General features: G+C 42.0%; 1 protein-coding gene across 2 annotated transcripts in view; it reads left to right on the top strand.

Moving 5' to 3' along the window:
• Positions 1–25,579, top strand: part of LOC124178615 (annulin) — a 423,181-nt gene that overhangs the window by 91,893 nt on the left and 305,709 nt on the right. For both annotated transcript variants that reach the window (XM_046562524.1, XM_046563406.1), the window contains exon 3: positions 1,417–1,546. In XM_046562524.1, the coding sequence (XP_046418480.1) occupies positions 1,417–1,546 (130 nt within the window). The remainder of the gene's footprint in view (positions 1–1,416; positions 1,547–25,579) is intronic.

The following is a 25,579-nucleotide window of genomic DNA, read 5'->3' as shown; positions in this document are numbered from 1 at the left end:
TCTCCTCGATCACCCGAAATTAACGCTACTTCCTCACGCGCAACTCAGGCTACGGTCACCAAGCAGATGTATCGGCTAAAGAATCTCGAGTACTGTCGCTAACGCCAATCCTCACTGGCTATCCGTCCTCGGCAAGCCTTTATTAATTATCTCTCGAGATTCTCTCGCAAGAAGGTTAACAGCGCTTACCGCTCCACATCCATGCCAGGAATGGACACACTCCTTCGTGATCCTTGGCTGCCATTCCCCTCGCAATTTCTACCTTCTTCTGCGCGACAAGAAAAAAGAACCAAAACTCGGACACGGACCATTTCGTGACACACTTGCTTCTAGATTGCTCGCCAGAACTCGAGTGATCTCGGATGGCCGCAACGCCGATCTCGTCACGCTAATCCTTCGTGACGTCATCACCCTAAGAATGCGCAACAATCGATCAGTCATCGATTTTGGGGATTGCGCAGCCTGCCGCGCACCTGTCGTCGCTACGCGGCGCAGAACTTAAGGCTAGATCGCGATGTCGTCTCCCGCGCAGCTCTACGGGGTCCTGCGGTTGGGCGGGGTGGTGCTCCCTCGTCGCTAGCTGGTCTCTCGCGGTTGCCTTGGTTGGGCGTAGGCGGGGTGAGCGGGGAGGCTGCGGCGCGCCGGCCGCCAGCGGGATTCGCGTCTGCCTTGGATTCCCGCGTTGCAGGGATCTGCGTTGTCTCCCCCTCCGCAGCCTCGGTATCCTTCCCGCGAGATCTCCGCGGTTTCGCCTTGCCTCGAAATCTCTTCGGCGTCGGAGTTGGTCGCTGGATGGTGGCCGGTGTACTCGAAAAAAAAATAAAAACAAAAGCCTGCAATATCTTATTCTTACTTCGCTATTTCGTCCCTGTCGAAGCCCGGGTGCGTGACTCCAGTTCTGGCGCTCTCTCTCTGATTATTTCGCGACTCGATTTCCGAACCCTTATCCCGGGATCCCGCCCAGGGTTCAGGGAGTGCCTTGTAACGGGCAGGCCTAATCGAAATGCCACGTTACAATATGTATATCCTCCCCTTTTTTACTTGTTGGAAAGCCAAAGTTCCCACGCAAGCTCGATAGGCAACGTCCTCAATTGTGGCTACTTTATTGACTTGAGAAGTGGTTAGGCCATTAGCATGAGAATAGTGTTACTTTTCCTCACAACTGAGCAAGGAATAAGAACGTTTCTTCCGCAAATGCGGGAATAATTAGGTGTGTGGAAAAAATTATTAGACGGAAGCATATGCTACTTTTTTTCCGCTTTCCAGACTAATAAAATGGCCATTTCAGTGAAGTCAGGAACAAAAGGATTAAGTGTATTCTGACACATTATATATAGAATATATTAGACAATTAGAAAGTAAATATTAGTGCTATAAGTACGATGTATAATTTTATGATTTTTGTTTCAATTGTAGATCATTCCGGCAGCTGACGCAAAGATTGGTAAATGGAAGATGGACGTTGATACAAAGTGGCAAGACAAGAGCGCAATTAGTTTTACAGTGAACGATCCATTCTACGTGATTTTCAATCCATGGTGCGAATGTAAGTATAAATGTGTGCATGTATGAAATAAATATTATATATGCTAATAATTACTCATATTCATCAGCAGTAATCACCCTCGAGATTTATTAGATGTCAAATATCATCCTAACATGACAATGTCTCACTTTTACTCAGATAAAATCAGAGTTCAATCGATACTTGTCATAACCTCTTTACGGGAAGACTACGGTGAAAATAAAGTCCCGCATTCACGAATCAATTTCATTGCAATTTGAACCATTTATTGACAATCCTAAAACTAGAATCTGATCCAAAATTCAGCTTAACAGGTCGAATAATTACAAACGTATGCATTTTTTCCTAAGATTTCTTCAAAGTATCCTTTGCGCATAGAGCTCACCGTAAAAGGTTGAAATTTGTTGTGGATACATTGAATACCAAAGACTTAAAATTGTTGCAGGGATTTTTTAATTAGTGTTTTCTAAGCCATTGAAACTATTACTTCACTGTTTCATTGTTTTTTTACCGGAGCTAAAATTCCCTGTAGCAATTTCAAAATAATATGCCTGAGAATATATCTGTCAAAGGGCAAAATGATTGCATAAATCTTCACGCTCAAGGAATTTTTTGGATACCTGAGAACATAGTTCTGAGATAAACGTGATTAAATGAATTCAGCGTCTTGATCTTCTTAGAAGCAAATATGAAGTATGCACAAAATGAGTTATTTACTGTAGGGGTAAGACACTTTGACTTAGTTGACTTTAACGTTGATTTGGACCATACAAAATTGGGTTAATAGAAAAATAATTCATTATTCAGCAATTTTTTTTCAATTCCATTTATTGAAATCGAGTTCAAAATTCATCTCAAAATGTAAGTAATAATATTAATAAACCATATGTCGCTCGTCAGTGCCTATCGCATTCCTTAGTGTCAGTTTGTATCCAATCGGCTTCTGCGTGTCTTTTCTGAGGTCAACCCTCTTCTTACTGCGCTTCTTCCTCCAGAATCATTCAATTTTTAATGAAATCGCTCTGGGACATAAAGGTAGAAAAAAATCCAATTATTTTATTTTGGAATAATTATGAGGGCTAGACAAATATTTCAATAATACATTGAATAGATCAAAACGATCAACTAAGATTTATCTAGCCCCCACTTGAATCTACTATATAATAACGCATCTGAATTTAACTTTGGAGCTAACTACTTGCAAATTAGTCCTGTGAAGATGCCGTTAGAATTTCCCAGCACCATACGTTGTCCCTTCTACTTCTGTTTCAACCCTCTCTACAGCGGTTTTTTTAATTGCTACTATTCGTCTGGCTTTCTTAGACTCCGTCGTTGCTTCCCATTCTGCCTTACGCTTTCGACTGGCATCTCGGTCTCGTAGCTGGCTCATTTTTTGTGCATTATCTGTCACCTTCTCAGATCTCACTGACGTCTTTGACTTTTGAGTATGGAGAGCTGCCATGTTGAACTCAGCGACTGCGACTGCTACTCATAATTCTGTTCTATTTTTAGAGATGATGTCTCTTTCGGGCATTTTCACCAGATCAGGGAGTGTAAGCTTTCGTTAGCATTCTATGTCACACCTTGGGTACACTAGGCTAGTAGATCATCGATTGACAAGCGTTCGTACAGAGGCTTCAGCTTTTTGATGACTCTCGAGTTGAGCTTTAGTCACATCTTTTCATGGCTTTCCGGATCTTCCTTAGCCACACTTCTGTTGTAGAAACACCATGAGTTTGGTTCAGTGGGGTATTTTACTCGTACTAAGGATTCCTGTCGGTTGGCATGCAGTGACTAATCATTTCATCTATTGCTCGTTTCATGGCTGGTATGTTGGAAATACTTTTTACAATGTCATTTCTGTAATAATTCGTCGAGGATACGATCGTCATCTTCTTGAGTGCGTCTTTACCACCCCCCCCCCCCCCCCCCTTCCCCTCGCCGCAGTGTTACTCCTTTCACTTTCCATTTTGTGACGAGCTTCCGGAGTCCGGCACCCATTTATTTCACGATGTGATTCACACACTCCTCCTTTGTGATGAGTATATCGTCTCCGCATGTGGCGGTACTCATGCAACGGTACAATTTCTTTGCGTCTTCGTTGAATAGAATAGTCCTGTATCGCATCTGGTTTTTTTCGACAGACCTATTCTACAAATACTCTGCTGCCTTCGTTTCCATAATACCAGAGGATCCGCTGTAGTTTTTACCGCACTCTAATTTGTGACCATCCTGCCACACTGCAAACTTAGGCGAAGTCGCACCTAGTTGGGTTGCGACAACGACACACACCTGGCAGTATTTCGACATGACTTGGTATTCGATGGCCAGTCCAGTAAGGATGTCGATGACTATTCCTACTCCATATAACGAAGTAAGGCTTCGTTTATGCGACGTACGGTCGTAAGATACTGCGACATCAAGTACTGCCCCACTCTCGATTGGAGGATCTCTTACTACATGCGCTCTTGTAATAGTTTTTCTAGCTTTCAATACTTGAGTGCCCTAGTTTAACGCCGATCATTCCATTAACTACTCGCCTGTTTATTTCGAAGAGTGGCCTTGTCGAAGTGTTATTGGTTCATAGGCACGTGTAATTTTCACTCATTTTATAGACGCAGCTGTAGCATTTGGCGACGAGCGAGTGTGATTCGATTCATTTTGAGATCTCTTCACAATCTACGTCGGAGTGGTTCAAAGCACAAAAAAAAGTTGTCACAGTTCGTCAAATCTATCGCACGGAAAATAGCATGACGAACACATTCACGGGAAACAACTCCTAAACCATAGAAATTTTCATACCCAGATGGCTAGAGTATATGTCAAAATAATAGATAAGAGTTGTGCGCAATCTCACCGACCGATGACGACGCGCAGACAGCCCGATAAGTTCGCGCTCCTTTATTTTCAAAAAATAATGGAACGAATTGACGGAATCCGGCAAAAATTGTTATTCAAACGTTTTTTGGATCACTGATCACGAATCCAAAGTCGCTTTTGAAAAATTTCAAAAGTGGGTTCATTATGAGAGTCAAAAGTTTGAAAATTTCCTTATCGGGCCAGAAAACACGTTAAAAAAAATATTTAAGCAAAGTCAAATTTTTCCCAGGTGGGGGACGGTTTAAAAAACGTTTTTCTGTAAATAATCGAAAGTAAATTTTCAGGTCATTTTCGACGAAAATTTCACCGAAGTCTCCCTTTAGAGTTTGGAACAATAATTCAACGTTGAAAAAATAAGAAAAAAAGAACAAGGATTAATTTTATAATTAATCCGTGGTAAATAGTTACAATATTTTTATAGAAATACTACCCTACTCTTCTCTGCCCACCTCTGCGGCACCTTGCACCTCACCCTATTACCATAAAGTAGGTATGTGCAGGACTGTATTGCATTATCCTATTCGAAAGACGTTGACTGTGAGTTGCCAGTGTCTCCGATCACCAGTTTCAAATTCATTTAACGATTGAACGAAATATAGTTTTCCCTGTAGACTGTGAATTCAAAACAAGCAGGTATCGATACTGAATGAATGAAAAATCGTAAAGACATATTTCTGCTTGATAGGTTTTAATTTAGGATATGCAAATCAGTGTAATCTACAAGACAAGATTGAAAAATGTGCATAGTACCGTTCATAAGAATTGCGATCCTTTTCATGTCCACTATAACTAACAGTCTGTCTTGTTATGGTTGCGAGTGACTTTGACTGCATCCGGTTATCTCGTATATTGTGACAGACAGCTGATCGAGGTCACCACCGACATCAGCAATGCCCATAACATACAACAGATCACAACAATAACAGACGGTAACCGACGCCTCGTTGACACATACTGACTCGAAGATCTTCCGGAAAGGTCATGAATAAGGAGGAGACGACGACGATGTAGCGGGATGGGAAATCGGGACAAGTATAAATAGCAGAAACGCGGAGAGCATCGTCAGCAGTTGTCCGGCAAAGCGCCGAACTGTCTTACCCAGTTTTTTGATAGCGAAGAGTTCCTCGTCTGGAGGGCACTATCGAAGTGAGCTTCAGTAAATTGTAATACGGAAATTCAAGCGAAGCGCTTAGTTCCGACTTAGAGAGATATGATTTAAGTAGAATCCACGATAGCACGGGATGTCTAAAGCGATAGGAGTTTGTGATAGAGCTGAAACATTTGTCATAAAGTGTAACAGTTTTATATCCTCTCGTAGAAACATGCCGGGGATCATTTGAATGAGTACGAAATTCATCGTGCAGCGTAGCCCGCCTTGCGCGCTTAGCTTCCTTATCGGCAGCAGTGCTCAAATTACGCGATTGTATGCACTTCATATGCACTGTCGCCGAGCCCGGCGAGAGGCCGTGTGAGCAGTCTCAATACTGCTTCCCGGCGTAACGCACACCTAATTTTGCTTATACATAAATTTAATATAACGTTAACGCCCGCACTCACCATTGTTGTTATCAATTATAACGCAATTCTCTGTTTTGAATAAACGTATGAATATATATATATATATAATCATTGCGTAATATTCGCATGACAAATTTGGCGATCCTGCCAGGATCCGGTTTAAACCAACGAAAGCGGCGCGCGTATCAAACGGCCGGATCATAGTGACGAACTTTGAAAATGAGTGCATAAGCCCAATAAATTCACGCGCGAACCTTCGGCTACGCGTTTATAAGTAATTATTACGAATTGTACCTAGCAAGGGATAGAGTGAAAGGCCGCCTTGCGTAGACAATCAAGGACTGCGTGTAGACCGCTTAATAATCAGGGATTGAGTGTGACCGCCTGATTCTACACTGGACAATTCCCATAGTGAACTTGTGTATTTATTGGAAAGGAAGCAAGTATAAAATTCTGCACTCCTTAGATACAATAAACTTCGCGTTTAAACCATCTAAGTGAAGTGAAGTGAGAATAAGGACGCTCAGACTCGAACCGCTCTTACATTCTTGCCCCCGGTGCCTGTCAGAGACTCCAGGACATCAAAGCCTCGTACCGACGGCTACCACGATCTTCGAGTGTAATGCTTCGCACCTCAATTTGGCTACTCCTAGCGTAAGTACAAGCATTTTGTTACTTACTCGAGTCACCACAAACGTTTCGGAGAAAAATCGTGATCGAAACTAAGAATTTGATGGTCAAACTTGAATCATTCAAATAAATAAAGTCAAAGCTTGACTCAGGGTCAATTTAAAAATAAATTCACGATGGACGTGAACGAAAACAATGACCGGAGATTGGCAGTACCTCCCACTATTGTTGAGACTGCAGAAGATGGACAATCCGTCACTTCTGAATCCCGGTTTGAAGAGAGATTTTGGGATTTGACGAACCAAATGACTCAGCTTGTGAATAGGCTACAAGAAGCCACCGAACGTAATGATTTAACTGCAATGGGCAGATACCGTCTTGGTCTAGAGCAATTAAACGGAGAGAGGTTAACTGCGCGTCAACTTGCTCGCCGCGAAGATTTGCCTATAGAAGAGGTTACCCGTTTTATTCAATTGAGAAATGAAGAACGCCGTGAACACGACTTCATTCGTCGCAATAATGTAGGAATAAATCGAAACTCCGGAACAGTTCCGCGTCCCGAAGACACGCTTGAAAGCGTCACCAACCAAATGTTTCAGGAAATGCAACAACCGAATAACCAATTAACCGAAGAAAATCGTTAAGAGGAAGCTCTTACAAATAGTAATACCAATCGAGAAGCAATCAATAACTATTATCGTTTAACAACTAGGGATGATCCGAATGTTTCTAATATTTTGAGACCGCCCGGAAACCATACCGAAGCGATACCGCGAATTCAAGTAGATACCGCGCGTCTCGTTGAATCAGAGGTGGAAGGTCCTGCTCAGATAGCTCCCTCAACCGTAACAAACCCACCACGTTACTCGGCATTACACGGGCTCGCTCAAAACTGATTGCTGCCACCGACACCGCGCATCAATGAGGTGGGCTCCCAAGTCAATTCAGACTCGGACCATCAAGGTATAAATGCGATGCCAATACCGAACCTTCACCAAAATCGCTCATTAGAAAACGACCGATTCTCCACCGCGCGAGCCAATGTAAACCATGATATCTTGTCGGATACGGATTCGACACTGCAACGCGTTCTCGAGGAAAGCCGACGTTTATCACGGATGCCGAACGTACACCTTACACCAAGGCCTAGTCCACAGTGGCCTATTGGTCCGACGGATTACGAAATCCCACGAGGTACTGGTAGCAATACCCGGGGCAACGTCCCGCGTCGTCGTCTAGAACAGCAAGAAGAGGACAAACTTCGAAGAGCCTTGGAAATGTCTGCTACTTTAACACATCGTCGTCCGGACACTGTGACGTTCAGTATGACCCAGTTGCTGAGTGATCCCGAAGCTTTACGCCAACAGCAAGAGATAATGAGGAACATTGAGGAACTCGCGCGAAGAAACGAAACGAGAATTCAACTACCGGCAACTGCGCCACCCCGAGGCGTGCTAGAATTGTGATCGATTTCAGGAAGATTGATGAACTTACCGTTCGGGATTCTTATCCGATACCAATAATCGAGGATTTACTCGATTACATGGGAAGAACCAAGTTCTTTACTACTGTCGACATGGCCGCAGGTTTCCACCAGATCAACATGGCTGCTGACTCCAAGAAATATACTGCCTTCTTAACCCCCAACGGGCATTTTAAATACCAACGAACGCCTTTCGCATTACAGAACGCTCCTGCGACCTTCCAACGCATGATGAACGATGCGCTGAGAGGATTGAATCAGAAGATCTGTTGCATCTACATTGATGACGTAATAATTTTTGGTGAAACGGAGGAAGAACACCATCGAAATATAAGAACCGTATTTCAGCGTTTAAGACAATGTAACCTGAAATTCCAGCCAAAGAAGTGCGCCTTCATGAAGACTGAAGTGAGATACCTCGGATATGTCATCACTGACGAAGCGAGCAAACCAGATCTGGAAAAGACCAGAGCGATACAACAATTACCCGTTCCAGCCAACGTTAAGACGATTCGATCCTTCCTTGGTTTGACGGGGTATTACCGGAAATTCATACAAAACTATTCAATGTCAGCGAAACCATTAACAAGGTTAACAAGAAAGGACACCCCATGGGAGTGGTCAGCAGCTTGCCAAGAAGCCTTCGAAACCCTGAAAGAAAAGTTGGTCACACCACCGATACTAGTGAGATCAGACCCAGCTGAACAATAAATCGTAACCACCGACGCGTCAAACGATGGAATTGGAGCGGTACTATCTCAAGACGGCCACCCCATATATTTCCTATCTCGAACCCTAAGTGATGCGGAAACGAATTACAGCACGACAGAGAAGGGGATGCTTGCTGTTGTATGGGCCGTCAAGAGACTAAGAGTATATTTGCTCAATACACCAGATAAACCCTTCATTATCCGCACCGGTCATCGTGCACTCGTATGGCTGAAAAATTGCGTAGACCCCAGTCAACGCCTGCTGCATTGGAGACTAAGATTGGAGAAATACTCATTCCTGATAGAACATGTTTCGGGAAAAAGTAACGTAGTAGCGGATGAGCATATATGTAATACTCCTATATGAACAGTTTATATGGGAGAAAACGTCTTACCATTACGGTGCTGACAATATTTATTTTCTCTCTCGTCCATCATCCCTCGATCATGCTGCGCATGCTTGTGAATTCTCTAAAATATCAGTAGTGGGGAAAGAATTAAGGGGAATAATATTGTGGTTAGAATTGTGTTTACAAATGTATTTATTATTATAATTCAGAAAAGAAATTCTTAATTTTCAAAAATTTGTGTTTTTAATTTATTAATGTTTTATTTTCAACAACCAATTATTAAAAAATGGTGAAGTTGTGTTATTTATGTAATAGACAAGCATCAAGAGCTGACAATATTTCATTGCATCAGTAAGTGCAAATTATTTCTAATTTTTTTAATTAACAACTTCTTTATATTCAAAATAATATTTAAGTTTCAACAATTATAGATTTTCTAAAAATTTGGAGATTCGTATGAAGTGGCTAAATGCTTGTGGATTAACTATAAATGATGATGTAAGGAGAACGTGTATATGTTCCAGACATTTCAAAACTGATGATGTTTGTCAATCAAATGTTTTTGGAGCTGTTAAATCTTCTATAAAACGTAATGCAGTTCCTACACTTTATCTTACAAACCCACTCAGTCTTGATACGATTAATAAATCACCGCCAAACACACCATTGTCGGAACTATTTGAGGACAATGGAGTCTCGAATCAATCCTCGTCATTTTTTTCTGACAATAATATTGTCGACGACAATAATGTACTTAATATTTTGGAAAAAAGTAAGGAAATAATATTTATGTAAAAAACTAAAAAGATAGTACGAATAAAATATTTATTTATTATTTTTACTATTTTTTAGGTTCAGATAAATATTTGGAACCAGACAGTATCGAATTTCAAACGTCAAATAATAGCAGTATTAATTTCGGTAAGGCTATTATAAGCATTTTATTAAAAGTTGATTTTAGAAAATTGTTGAATATTTTAATTTTAGATGACTCCTATAAACAATCTGATTCAAATGAATTTATGGAAAATGCAATCACAAATTCTGACAACGATGACAAAAATACTGGTAAGGATAGAGATTTATGTTATTTAATTATTTCTCCGAGAAATTTTATACTGTTTTATATTTGTTTTAAGTTCCAGACGAAAATACTTCTCCAAGTCAATGTCGAAAGCGTAGATTTTTCGAGCCCCGTCATGTGAGTGAAATATCGGAATTAGATTTTGCAACACCCAAAAGGGCTAACAGAACCATTTCTTTGATAAAAAATACTGATCAGAAAAGAAGAGAAAAAATAAGACAGCTACAGAGGCAAACAAGGAATCTCGAAAGAAAAATCAAATCTTTGAAAGATTTAGTAAATCATCTTAAGGAGAACCGTACGTGAACTGATGAAAGTGGTGATGCTCTGATGGTATAGTATATTCTAACTAATATAAATTGTATAAATATAAAATTGTATATATTTTACACAAATGTTATCGACGACGAATTTTATTCATAATATTGTTTATTGATATTTACATGATAATGTGTTTATTATCTAAGATTTGAAACAATTGTATATATATTTTCTTTTAACTTTTATTGACGGGTTTCGGTACAATATTTTCATTAATATTAATTAATTCACTTATCAATAATTACACGTGACGTTTTTTTTTTCATTTTTAAATGGAAAGATCGCAAAATGAAAAAAAATCTCAAAGTTTTTCTTCGGTCATATACTTCATAATATTTCTTTCTACGTAGAGTATGATGACAGAAGATATAACAAGTATAACAAGTATGAAAGTTAAAGATGGAAGAGGATACACACCGCAAGTTCGTTCTTTTGCATTATCTTTACATTTTTATTAGCCCAAGGCTTACAAATACGTTCGAGAAAAATTCAATAAACATTTACCATCTGTGTCAACTATAAAATCGTGGTACAGAGTAGTGGATGGCTCACCTGGGCTAACAGATGAATCGTTTAAAGCTATTGAATTGCGATGTAAAGAGAAGAGTGGCATAGTTAATTTGGTTCTAGATGAAATGTCAATAAAAGAAGAAATAATTTATGACAAAAAAGAATTTCACGGAGGTATAAACTTCGGGACAATACAAAATACAGACTCCGCTTACTCTGATAACGACAATCCGATCACAGCAAAAAATGCATTGGTTTTAATGGCTGTTTCCTTGAATGGAAACTGGAAAATTCCAATTGGTTATTTTTTAGTTACATCATTGAATGCTGAAGAGCGCGCAAGTATTTTGAGATTGGCATTCGAATTATTACAAAAAGGTAATTGCAAAGTTTACTCAATAACTTTAGATGGAGCTGCATCGAATATAAGTATGTACAATTCTTTAGGTGCTAATTTGAATTTTGGACCGAATTTTAAACCTTACTTTACAAATCCGGCGACATCTGAAAAATGTTACATATTTTATGATTTTTGTCACATGATTAAATTAATTCGGAATACTTTAGGAGATCACAAAATAATGAAAACTGTTGACAATAAATCTATTTCATGGTCATTCATAGAGAAATTGCACGATTTACAATGCAAAGAAGAATTAAGAGTAGCAAATAAGTTAACTAAAAAACACGTTCATTATCAAAATAACAAAATGAATGTAAAATTAGCCATACAAACACTTAGCGAAAGTGTCTCAAAAGCTTTAAACTTTTTACAAATGATAGATGATACAGAAATCCAAAAAGACTTTCAAGACAGTTCAGAAACAGCTTTATTTTGCTTAAATTTTAACAATATGGGTGATATGCTAAATTGTAAAAATAAATTCTCTAAAGGAGAATTTAATACCCCGCTGACTGATGATACCTATTCCAAAATGAAAGAGCATGCTCTGAAATTTGAAAACTATATTATTAATTCATGTAATGACAAGGGGACACCTTTAATTAATTCTCAACGAAAAACTGGATTCATTGAAATGATTATAGCTGTAAGGAATATATTTCCTCTTTATGATAAATTAAAACAGGAAGGGATGAGATATTTATTAACTTATAAGTTGTCTCAGGATTATATTGAAACATTTTTTAGCGCCATCAGAAGTCGTGGAGGTTTCAATAATAATCCAAATGTTTTATAATTTAAAAGTGCATATAAGCGTTTATTAGTAAAGCACGAGTTAAAACAATTTGAAAATGGTAATTGTGCTTTTGACAATGTAGATATTTTACATGTATCATCTAACACTAAAAATTGTCACGATCAAATTGGGCATGCGGATTTGCTTCGAGCTACTGAAAATCCTGATATTTCAGATCATGATTATATTCGTTATTGTTGGGAACTAACGCCATTCGTCGAAAATATCGTTTTGTACATAGCTGGTTATGTTTCACACAGAGTTTCTAAAATCATATTCTGTTCTGTATGCCAAAACCAGTTAATTTCAGATGAATCACAAGAAACCATGCCTCTATTATCTCTAATAAAAAATAGAGGACCATTTGAAATACCATCAAAAGATGTTATTAGTATTTGTAAGATTTCAGAAAAAATAATTAGACAATATTCGCATGAATTACTGAACAAAAATATTAAAACTACTGTTACAAATCAAATATGTCAAAAAATTGGAATAATGTTTGATAATAAAGAGATGAACGAACATGTTTTACTCCAAAATTTTTCTGATAATCATCGTCATCAGTTATGTAAATGGATTATTGAAGTATATTTAAACACGAGATTTTTCTGTTACGTCCGTGGGTAGAGTTTACTCCTGAGCGGAAGGAGTAACCTGGTTGGCTTCGCTTTTACGTTTCAGGTCAACCGGAAATCAGGATGGGATTGAATAAACTGGAGTATTATAAGTTTATTCCGTAGAACATGAGATAGCGGTAGGAATGAGTTGTGTGTTGCGAAAAGATATATATGAAGGGTAGATGTGGAATTGTCGAGTGTCAGAATAGGAGTGTACCTCGAGACGTGAAACGGACGGGTGCAGAAAAGGTGTGACATGCTAGGAGTAGAGAATGGAATTTGAAGAGTAAGCATGATAGTGAATAGCGTGAGACTACGTAGAGATAAGAGGACAGGACAGAACTGTGGGAGAGTTAGCGAGTAGGAAAAATAGAAAAAAGTGGTATGTTGGACGTAACACCCCCCCCCGTCAGAGGGAGCATAGCGGTAGGTATGGTCCCGAATATGGGAAGCAAGAAGGTGGAAATGTGAAACATGATTTTAAAGTATGTGCTTAAAATTAGTTTTACAATTATTCTTATTATAGGTAGTGTATGGTTTATATTCTGGATTACGTATGAGCGTAAGGCATATAGTTATAATACTATGGTTACATAATGTTGTTTAAAGCTAGGCGCCTAGGGTTAATGCGCATGGAAGCGGGTTACTAACTTACTAGTACTTACTAGTACTTAAGACTAAACAACAATGATTTTTTTTGATTAGCTGGGTACTAAGTAATACCATATTTTTTTTTTCTTGATATATCGAGATACTGAGTTTGACCTATTTTTACAATGATATTGGTTATGAGTGTAGATATATTTTGGGCTAATTTTAAACTAAAGGTATAAGATCGTCACTACAATTATTTTAGTGCAGTAGTGTACACAAGTATTTATTTTATTTATGCCTGTTTGACAGCGCAACAGCAGATCTTGATAGCAATATAGTAATTGCCTATTTGTAATAAGGTTTTCGTAAGGTGGGTGGGTTTAAAGGAAGCGGAGGTGGTGTGTGAGGAACTGCATGATGGGTTTCTACTTCGTTGGGAATGGGTAGGACAGAAGAAGTAGGTGGGTGAATAATATTCAGCTCGATTGGATTGTCATACCCTGTTTGTATGACTCTAAATGTCTGATTCGTCTTTTTTGTTTTGCAATGTGTGCACAGAGTAATGACCTTGCCGAGGCATGAGTGACGGTAGAATAAGTATAGGGTTGCGAGAGATAGCAAACCAACACCGCTGTAAGTAAGAGTGTCTTTGATGTGCAACATATAGCGCTGTGTGCGGTGGTGTGTGCTGACATCAGTAGCTTGTTTTGCGATATCCTGCAGCGATATGCAAGAGTATGAGACGTAATGTAACGCGATCGCAGGCAATATGGTAGCATGCTATTGTCGGTTGTACTGTAGTAGCTATTGGAGGGGTTAATGTGGGATTTTACTATGTATGTGCGATTTTCAGTTTATTGAGATGAACTATTTTAGTTTTGTTTAGCGTGAGGTATATTTCGGCGTTAACGTCATCTATTATTCGTTTGATTACATACGGGCCTTTATAATGATCTTGGAATTTTGACCTTGTTTCGTTCAATAGGTAGACAGTTTGTCCTACTTCAAATCGTTGTGGGTTAATTGTTCTGTCGTAGTGTTCTTTACTTTTCTGTTTAGCTTGTTTCAGGTTCAACGCGGCGCGTTTACGGATGTCTGTGAGATTCGCTATTAGATCGAGGAGGAATGTATCGTATGTATGCGTGGATGTGTTGCTTAGTATCGCATCTGTCGGTAGTTTAGCTTCCGAGCCGAAGATCAGCTGGTGAGGTGAATAATGTGTACTGTCGTGTTTCGCTGTATTATAGCAGAAAATGGCGAAACGTATGAATTCATCCCAGTCTTTACCTTCGTTGGTGTAATGTATGATGTATTCGGTAATTACAAGGTGACTTCTTTCTAATGAGCCGTTTGATTGCGGTCTATAGGCGGTTGTTCGTAGTTGTTTAATTTTGAAGAGTTTACAAAGCTGTACGATGACTGTGCTCATAAAATTCTGTCCTTGGTCTGTAAGTATTGCTCGAGGAGCACCGTAACGTGTAATGTATTCTTTTGCGAATGCTGCGCCTATAGTTTTGGCGGTGGCATCAGGTGAAGGGATGGCGTCCAGGAATTTTGTCAAATTGCATTGTATCGTCAAGAGATATTTGTTGTTCGATTTAGTAAGGGGTAGAGGTCCAACAATATCTAAGGCCACTTTGTCAAAGGCTTCTGCGGGCGTGTCAGTGATTGCCATGGGTAATTTTGTTTTGATCCTGACTAGTTTTTTCCTCTGGCAACTGCCGCAAGATCTGATGATATTTTGAATTTGCTTTTTCATATTTAGCCAAAAATATTTTTCTCTTATTTTATTGAAAATTTTTGTAACACCTTGGTGTCCTCCGATCAGTGACTCGTGGTACTCTTTGATCATGTCTTCGCGTAATCGTTCGTCTGGTATAATTGTAGTATTTCTACAAAGTGTTACTCGAATGTCTGGACTTCCGTTTCCGTTTGAATGTGAGTGACAGGTGTGCGAAAGAGTGCGAGAGAAAAGGCGAGAATTTAGCAGGATAGCAAAGGTGAGGAGAAAAGGAAATAGGGCAGAGAAGGAGCGGGAAAGACATAGACGGGAGGTCGGGGGAAGGGAATAGGGAGGCAGGGATAGAAGGGAAGGGCGGGTGAAAAAGAAAGAAGGGGGAGAGTTTTGAGGTTAGGCAGAAAGAGCTGGCGGACGGCAACGATTCGGATAAGATAGGAAGAGGCAGTGACACCTAGGGAGTAAGAAGGGGGATAGAGTAGACAGGTAGGCGGCGGATAGATAAGGTAGGGAGCGGTGAAGGAGATAAAGAGTATGAGTAACGCGGGTGGCCAAAAAGAAGGGGCGAACAGCGAAGAGGAGGAGAAAAAGAAAGGTAGGCCGGGGGCAGTAGCAGCGTTAGGGAGGGATAGGAGGCATAGCCTGGGATCGGCGACGGTGCTAGACTTATGGAAGAGAAAGCGGGAGGAGGAAGGGGAAAAAGGGGAGGAGGAGGTAGACGGGTTGCAGGAAAGAGAAAGAGTATTTGGGAAAAGCAGGAAAGTGCACCGGTCGCCGGAGGGTAAGACAGGGGAGGAAGGGAAGGCAGAGGGAGGGGGTATACAAGATATGCTAAGGTTGATTAGGGAAGAGCTAAAGATAGGTCTAGAGGAGGTCAAAGGGCAGGGAAGGGGGATCAGGGAAGAAATGGAAAAGATTAAAGGCGAAATGACTAGAAGGGAAGAGCAGTGGGAAGTAGAGAGGGGGGAGATGAAGGAAATGATAAGGGATCTAGGTAAAAGACTAGAAGAGGTAGAAGAGCGGAGAGGGGGGGAGATGGAAAGGGTAAAGGAGAGGCTGTTGGAATTAGAAAAGAAGAGTGCAGAAGGAGGGGGAGAAAGGCAGGTACAGGGGAATGCGGAAGTGGCGCAGGTAGCAATAGATAGATTAAAAGAGATGGAGTGGGCCATAGAGAGGAAAGAAAGGGAAGAAAGAAGGGGAAATATAGTAGTGAGAGGAGCGAGACTTGAGAAGGGAAGAGAAAAGGAAGAGTTGAAAAAGATTTTGCAGCTGATAGGGGTAGAGGTCGAGGTAAAGGATATGTGGGAGGTAGGCGCGAAAAAGGGGGGAGAAAAGGGGATATGGATAGCAAGACTAGGAAATAGGGAGCAAAAGAAGCAGGTAATGGGAAGAAAAAGCCTACTCAAAGGGAGGGAGGAGAGAATAGACGAGGATCTCACCTGGGCAGAGAGAAGAATGAAATGGAAGTTGAGGGAGATAGCAGCTAGTGAGGAGAGAAGGGGAAACAGAGTAAGAATAGGGTATGCAAAGATCTGGATAGAAGGGAAAATGTGGAAGTGGGATGAGATAGGAGAGGTGCTTAGAGATGGTACAGGGAGAGCGAGGGAAGGGGGGCAAAGGGAGGGGAGGGGAAAAGTAGGGGAAAGCGATAGGGAAAGGTCAGCAAGCGAGGAAGGACAAGAGGGAAGTATAGAAGCACAGGGAAGGGTACGTAGTGAAAGGCAGTCGGGGGAATGGGTAGTGGGGGGGGACAGAGGCAGGTGGGGAGGGAGATAAGGAGGAGAGAGAGGGGAGTAGGCGAGACAGTAAGGGAGGGGTGGAAAGTAGCTTTTTGGAATGTGGCGGGGCTCGCGAGAAAGGATGAAGATTTCTGGAGGGGGCTAGGGGAGTGGGATGTAATATCTCTAATGGAGACATGGATAGAAAAGAAGGGGTGGGAAAGGATTAGAAATAAGTTGCCAGTAGGGTATAAATGGGAAGTGCAGTATGCGGTGCGAAAAAATAGGAAGGGAAGAGCAATAGGCGGAATGCTGTCAGGGGTAAGAAGGGAGATAGTAAGTGGGGAGGGAGGGAGGGAAGAGGTAAAAGAGGGCATGATAGCAAGGAAAATAAGTGTAGGGGGGGAAAAATGGGTAGTAGTAGGAATATACATTAATGGGGACCTAAAAGAGAAGATAGGGGAATTGAAGGAGCGGGCAGAAGAGATAGAGGGAGGGGTAAAAGTGTTAGTGGGGGGTGATTTTAATGCCAGGACAGGGCAGGAGGGGGGAGGATGCTGGGGAGAAGGAGAGGAGGAGAGTAGGAGTAGGAAATCAAAGGACAGGAAAATAAACTCGGAAGGTAGGCAGCTGGTGCAATTTTTAGAGGAGACAGGATGGGCAATAATGAACGGGAACATAGAGGGGGATGAGGAGGGGGAATTGACGTATGTAGGAGGGGCAGGGGTGACAGTGATAGACTACGCTATAGGAGACATCGAGGTGAGGGATAGGGTCAAAAGGATAGAGATTGGGGATAGGGTTGACTCGGATCATCACCCGGTAATAGTGTGGTTGAGGGGGGCAGTGGCTAGGACAAGGAAGGGAAAAAGAGTAGGGGGAACTAGTAGAGGAGACTGGACGGAGGAGGGTAGGATGAGGTTTAAAACAGAAGTCAAATGGGAGGGGATAGGAGAAGTGGATGTAGGGAAAGAGATAGAGAAAAGAATAAGGGAGTTTAGACGAGCCTTAGAGGTAGGAGGGAGGGGGAGGGAAGCGAAAAAGGGATGGTGGGATGAGGAATGTAGGCGAAAAAAAGCGGAAGTTAGGCAGAGTCTAAGGAAATGGAGAAAGGGGGAGGGAGAAGGGGACGCGTATAGAAAGGGAAGAAGGGAATATAATAGGCTATGCGAGGAGAGAAAAAAGAAAGAAAATTAGGGATTCATAAAAGAAGCAGCGGAAGCAAAGACAGAAAGCAAGGTATGGGAGATAGTTAATAGGGAAAGAAAGAAGTGGAAGAGGGTGAATGAAGAAATAGGAGATCAGGAGTGGAGGGAGTATTTCATGGGATTATTAGGCGGGGTAGAAAGCAAGGTAACAGAAGGCGGGGAGTCGGTAAATAGGAAGGGGGACGGGGAAGGGGAGCTGCAGAGGGAAGAGATTAGAAAGGTGATAGGAAAGCTGAGGGATGGAAAGGCACCAGGGGGGGATGGAATAGTTAGCGAGGTATGGAGGTATGGGGGGGAAGAAATGGAGCAGTGGATATGGAAAACATGTAACAGAGTTTGGGTGGGGGAGGGCTGGCCAGAGGATTGGAGGGAGGGATTGATAGCGCCGATAGTTAAGAAGGGGGAGGGGAAAAGGGTAGAAGAGTATAGGGGGGTGACTTTGATGCCGACTCTATATAAGGTGTATGCGATGGCATTAGCGGATAGGTTAGAAAGAGAGGTAGAAGAAAAGGGCTTGATACCACAAAACCAAACGGGTTTCAGAAAAGGCATGGGCACCATTGACAATATATACGTACTTAATTATTTAATCAATAGGCAGGTGGGAAAGGATAAGGGAAAGATGGTGGCGTTTTTTGTGGACCTGAAAGCTGCTTTTGATTCAGTGAACAGGAAGGTGCTGTGGGAGACTATGGAAAGGAGAGGGGTGAGGGAAGGGCTAAGGGTAAGGATAGAGGAAATTTACAAGGAAACAAAGAGTCGAGTAAGGAGCGGGGGAAAGCTAGGAGAGGCATTTTGGACAGCGAGGGGGGTAAGGCAGGGATGTCCGCTCAGTCCGCTTGTGTTCAACCTGCTGCTGGCGGACTTAGAAGAGGAAATGGGGAGAGGGAGAAGGGTTGGGGGGGTGGAGTTAGCCGGCGGCAGGGTATGCACTTCAGCCTATGCAGATGATATAGTGTTACTAGCGGAAAGTGAAGAGGAAATGGAGGTAATGATTAGGAAGTTAGAAAGGTATATGGATAGGAAAAGGCTGACGGTAAATGTAGGGAAATCAAAGATTATGAGATTTAGGAAAGGAGGCGGTAGAAGAAAAAACATAGATTGGAGATGGAAAGGGAAAAGGATAGAGGAGGTGAAAGAGTTCAGCTATTTAGGGTATAGAGTAAAGTGCAATGGGGGACAGGAAGCACAGGTGAAAGAGAGAGTACGGAAGGCAGGGGTAGTAATGAGGCAGGTATGGGGAATAGGAAAAAGAAGGTTTGGGAGGGATTGGGAAAAAAGGATTTGGTTATTTGACAGGCTAGTATGGACGGTAATAGAGTATGCATCAGAGATATGGGGGTGGAGGGAGTGGAGGGCGGTTGAGGCGGTACAGGATAGATTTTTGAGATGGACATTAGGAGTGGATGGGAGAACACCGGGATATCTGGTAAGGGAGGAACTACAGAGGGAGAAACTAAGGATTAGGGCAGGGAGAAGGGCATGGAATTTTGAAAGGAAGCTGGAGCGAGGGGAGGGTAGCGAGTTAGCTAGGAGATGCTGGGAAGAGATGAGGGACAAGGCAGAAGCTGGGAGGAAGGGATCGAGGTGGGAAAGAGAAAGGGAAAGTTTCTTTGCGGAAAGGGGAGTAGAGAGTAGAGAGGTAGTCGCGAGAAGGGAGAGGGGCGAGATGGAGTTTAGGGAAATAGAGGAGAGAGAGAGGGAAGAACAGAGAAGAGAGAGGTGGGAGAAAATAAGGGAATCGAGGTACAACAGATGGTACAGGCTAGTGAAAGGAGAAGGGATACCAGGATATCTGGGAAAGGGATGGGGAGAAAGCGGGTGGATAAGGGTGGCAAGATTTAGGTTAGGAAGCGAGATGAAGGAGGCAAGGTACTGGGAAGAAGAGGAAAAGAGAAGGTGTAGGGTGTGCGGGGGGGAGGAGGAAACATGGGAGCACGTATGGGAAAGGTGCGTAGGCTGGGATAGAAGGGAGGAAAGCTGGCAGTAGGTGGTGAGGGAGATGTTAGGTGAGGAGGGGGTGGGAGAAGTCTGGATGAGAGAATTGGAAAGGATCAGGGATGTACAAGAGAATGAAAGAGTGAGAGATGAATGGGAAATGGAAGTCGATTAGAATACCGACGAATTAGGGGATAGAATAAGGTAAAATAGGATAAGGTTAAGTAAAGATAAGGATAAAAAGTAAGAAAAGGATAAGAGGGAAAGTAAGGGAATGGCAAGGCAATGGCACAGGACACAGGCAATTAGAAATTAAGTAAATTAAGTAAGGATAAGGTAGGAAGTAAGAATTAGGGTAAGAATAGGTTAAGAAAACATGTAAAAAAAAAATATTGTAAAGGAAGAGGAAAAGGGAAGTCCTTGTAACCCCAAGGGGAACAATAAAGATCACTACTACTCGAATGTCTGAATCCGCAAAAATGTGATAAATGAGTTTTTTAAAGATAGATCGTAGAATATCATCAACTCCTGGTCCTGACATAGGGAATGATATGGACCGAATGTCTAGTCCGGACAAGATAATTCTCAAGTTAACTAACGTGTAGAAAATGTCGTCAAGTCTGCCCGGGTCTGATTGACGTGGTTTCACTACGAGGGTAAATATGTATTTGTTGTTTTTCAACCGAGTTTTAATTACGTCGGATATTTCTGGATTCTGGTTTTGAAAGGATTCCATGCTTATTAGATTTCCGTCTATCAACTGTTTTTCCAGTCCTTCTGTCCAACCACAATTAGCTGATACGAAATGAGCGTAATTGTCGCACAACATGAGAAGTCCGTCATTAGTTTCGGTTACGTTGGGTGTTGGTAATATGTCATTTTGATTTTGTATGAAGTAATCTAAGCAACAAAAGTTGTCATTGTCAATATGGGGGCGGTCCGGTTTTCGCTCTTCGGAATTGTCGCGACGTTGTGAGCCTAAAGGTGGTAGCGTTGCCGTAGGTACAACGGAGGCATCGCTATCCGTGTCTTCAACAGCTGACTCCGGATCATGTGTCACGGAGTCACTCTCCGAGATATCAGTTGGGTAGCGCGAGGGAGTAGAAACCGGGGCATGTCTTGGAGCTGACCTGGTGCCGGTCCGACGCATTGGCCGCCGAGTTAAAGGGGGAGCAGGGATTCTGGGTGTTGATGCGTCTGCTTCAGATTCAAAAGATGTCGAGTCATAAGTCGGGTTTTGATAATTACAAATGGTGATCGTTATGTCGGAGTCTTTGAATATGTAATGGATCATCCGATTAACAAGGTTCCAGTCTAACTTATCTAAGCCGCAGCCTAGTTTTGGAATCGAGAGCGATTTGACTTTGTCTTGTTCTAAGCAATTCTTTAGATTTACTAGGGTGTTGAACAGTGTCTCTTCAGTTGGTTTCTGGTAGTGGTATTTTTTGGTTACTAGATTGTAAATGAGGCGGTTACCATGTGGCAGTGTCAATACGGTCGTTACTTCAGGGTCTAGTTGTTGTAGTTGATCTCGGGTGATTATTTTCCTATTGATTAGTTGTCCCGCGACTCCTCGTGATGTCTTGCAGTCTGCCGAGATGCAGTGGGCTAGGTTATCTTGTCTGTCGAGGAGATTGGCGCGTATCTCTTGAATAAATTTACTATCCGTTAATGGTAGGTGATTAAGATCTGTTACGAATTCCGTGAATCGAGGGGCGTAGTTTCGTCCTTTACTGGTAGTGGCTTCGGGTGTGAGCTTATTCAGTGTGTCGGACTGTTCTTCACGTATTTTAACACTACGACCTTGGGGCTTACCGGAGTTTTGGTTTGATTCAGATGAGGTGAGTGGTTGAATTCGTTCCGTAGTTTGCTTGATCGTTTTATCGACTACGATCGGTGCCTCCGTTGCGCTGCTATTGTCAGTCATACTGGCATTTGAGTCAGAGGTACCAGTAGAAGTCGAAGTGTCTTGTAATGCTTTGTTTCGTCTTCGTGGGGAAGGGTTGGTGGATTCATGTGCAGATTCATGCGCTCGTATTGGGTGCTGGTCTACATGTTTCATTCGCTTGTGAGCGCCGGTAGATGAAGATAGCGTATCCGGTTCGCGAGCACGTGTTGGGTGTTGGTAAGCTATTTTGGTGCGTTTGTGAGCGCTGATAGACGAAGACAGCGTATCTGGTTCGCGAGCACGCGTTGGGTGTTGGTGAGCTACTTTGGCGCGCTTGTGGGCGTCAGTAGATGAGCATTCTGTATCGGGTCGTGGCCGTTTTGAGGTAATAGGTAGAATTCGGAAAGAGTCGACAGGTGGATTTCTGGAAAGCGCGTCTGCGTTAGAGTTCGCTATTCCTTTTTTATGTTTTGTGACGTACGAATATTCTTCCAACTTCAGTCTCCAGTGCATTAAACGAGAAGTCGGGTCCCGTACGTTTTTGATCCACTTTAGTGGTTCGTGGTCTGTTACCAGAGTAAAGGTTCTACCGTAAAGATAAGGACAAAAATGTTTGACGGCGTAAACGACTGCTAAGAATTCTTTTTCGGACACCGAGTAATTGATTTCGGCCTTTTGTAACACCCTAGATGCATACGCGATTGGTAAATCCTCGCCATCTTTGTCTTGACTAAGTATTGCTCCTATTGCATACTTTGAAGCGTCGGTTGTTAGGACGAAGGGTTTTTCAAAGTCTGGATACTGCAGTATCGGTTCTCGACACAGACTATCACGTAGTGTTTCGAACGCAAATTGATGTTCTGCTGTCCATAGGAAAGGGCTATTCTTCTTTAGCAAATTATTAATAGGTCTAGCAATTTTTGAAAGGTTAGGAATGAATCTTCGGTAGTAGCCTATCAAGCCTAGAAATTGTTTGATCTGTTTAGGATTCTTGGAAACTGTGTAGTTTTTTATTGCTGATATCTTCTCCGGATTAGGTTTCAATCCCTTTTGAGTGATGACGTGACCTAGGTATGCTACTTCTTTACGCAGAAATTCACATTTATCTGGCTGCAGGGTTAGTCCTGCATCAGACAATCTCTTCATGAGTTTCCAAAATTTGGTTTCGTGTTCCTCCAAGGATCGGGAGTAAATGACTATATCATCCAAATAGACAAACATATCTGTACCCTGTAATCCCGATAGAACCTGATCCATTAGACGTTGAAAGGTGGATGGGGCATTTTTTAAGCCAAATGGCATCCTAGTATATTCGAAATGGCCGTGAGGAGTCGAAGAAGCGGTCTTTGCGCTGTGATCGGGATCTATTGGAATTTGGTGGAACCCAGAAGCCAGGTCGAACGTTGAGAAATATTTTGCGGAACCTAGCTGATCTAGGATATCGACGATATTTGGTAGCGGGTAAGCGTCGCCAATGGTTTTTTCATTTAGTTTCCGGAAGTCAATGACCATTCGCCACTTCTTTTCGCCGCTAGTATCTGATTTCTTGGGGATGATCCAGACCGGAGAATTGTAAGGAGATGAAGAATGTGTGATAATGTTCTGATCAAAGAGTTTGGTCACTTGTTTTTGTATTTCGTCTTTGTGTACTCTTGGGTGTCTGTATTGTTTGGTATGAATTGGTGCGTCATTGGTAGTAGGGATCGTATGGCTGACTAAGTTTGTATGTCCCAGGGTGTCACCCGGGAGGAAAAATAAATGGTTGAATTCGATAGCAAGATTAACTATTAATTGTTTTTCTTCGTCGATCAAATGATCCAATCGTAAGTTTTCTTTCAAAATCTCAAGGCGTCTCGAATCGTAATTTGGGGATGTGGGAAGAACGCGATTCTCGATCCTTTTTTGTTTTTCGTGTAAGACCTGTGCTAGTAAGACCTGTCCGCTGCTTGCAGTACTGGTATGCGTTAGGTGTGTTTTTGCACTGAGCGTGGCGGTGCTCGCGAGTTCATCGACTTCTTCTAGTGTTACGACTGGTCTTCTTATTTCCACAGCTGATTCGTTGGAATTTATTGCATAAACGTAAGCAAACCCTTGTTGGTTGGTAACCAGGGCCTGTCCCAGGAATATGTTAGCGCCTACTTCCAACTGTTCTATGAATCCCGTTTTTACCGAGGGATTCGAAATTTTTAGTGCAATCCCCTGGGCCGTTCGTGGTGGTATCAATATGTAGTCTTCGTTTAGGAGTTTGAATGGTTTGCTAGTATTGTTCGGTATTATTTTTTCTGTATCGAAAGATATCGTTGCATTTTCGTTCCGTAAAAATATCGATTCTAAGATTCCGTCTTCTTGTATCGGAAACAGATCGTCGACTATATGGAGTATATGAAGGTTGTCACCGATTCGAATGCTAGTTGTTCCTACTACTTTTATTGGCTCATGTATAGCACTGGTAACGTGGATCTGATCTTCGAGTAATTTACACGGAACATGCGGATGTATTGCTCCGAGTTTAATTATGTTTACATCAGCACCGGTGTCAACTATAAATGTGCTGGGTTGTCGTGTGAGTTCACCGGTGGTTATTCGAACCTTCGGTGTTTGTGTGACAGATGTTATGAGGATACGCGGTGGTGTTTTTGTGTTGGTTCTATGATTGTTAAAGGGAATAACGCCGGTTTCGCGAGAGATGAGGTAGTTGTTTTTGAAACAGATAGTCGCCTTTGCCGAACGTAAAAAGTCTGCACTCAGTTTACCGTCTTCGATGATAGGGAAGGAGTTATCGACAAGATGGAATTCGTGGCGTGTATTAGCTAACTCGATGTAGAGACTTCCTATTGTTCTGATGGATTCTTCCGTTATCCCTGAAATCTGCCTAATGTCCGTCTTTGTGACGTGGACTCTTGGGTCGATTTTATCGATTTTTAACAAATTAATATTAGCGCCAGTATCTATTATTAGTGTCACATACTCATTCAAAGACTGTGGGCATTGTGTTCGAATCTGTGGAGGGCCAGATTCTAATTGTACGGAGCTGACGTTTGGTTTGGACGCTGCTCCGGTTTAAGGGAGGTCGATGCGTCCGCGCGGCCGTCCCTGAACTCGTTTAAATCGTTCGCGTTGCCTGAATATTCGCGATGTTGCTTCGCTTCGTATGAAACTTCTGGGTGGATGCCTGTATCGCAATTCTCGTTCGAGTAGTCTTGTGTTACGTAATTAACCCTGAAGTTCGATCGTGAAGGATTTGGTGTGTGATACTATTGTGAGCGTTAACTGTCATTTCGCGTCTGGTCTAAAGGTTGGTTTGTCGGGTCTCTTGCTCGATATTGGGTATTGGGATTGTTCTGTTGTTGACGATTAGTGTTATTTTGGAAAACTCTTGAATCTTGGTGGAATTTTGGATTCTGGGGATATTGGGAACGATTTGAGCGGCAATTATCGTTTGAGTGGCCTTTGCCACCACACTGCGTGCAAGTTGTGTTGTTGCGCTGCCTCCTTCTGCACTCTTCTATACTATGACCTGCCTTCTTGCAGTATCTACACACTACTAATAGGGAAGGTTGTTCAGGACAATATTTATCGATGTGATCGGTTAATTTACATATACTACATTTTATATGGTTTTGTGTTTCGTAGTTAGTATCACGGTATAAGGCTAGTTTAAGTCT

This window comes from Neodiprion fabricii, chromosome 1 (assembly GCF_021155785.1).
Source record: "Neodiprion fabricii isolate iyNeoFabr1 chromosome 1, iyNeoFabr1.1, whole genome shotgun sequence".
In the NCBI taxonomy this organism is placed as follows: domain Eukaryota; kingdom Metazoa; phylum Arthropoda; class Insecta; order Hymenoptera; family Diprionidae; genus Neodiprion; species Neodiprion fabricii.
Note: the sequence above shows the minus strand (reverse complement) of the source record. Positions and strands in the feature narration are given on the sequence as shown.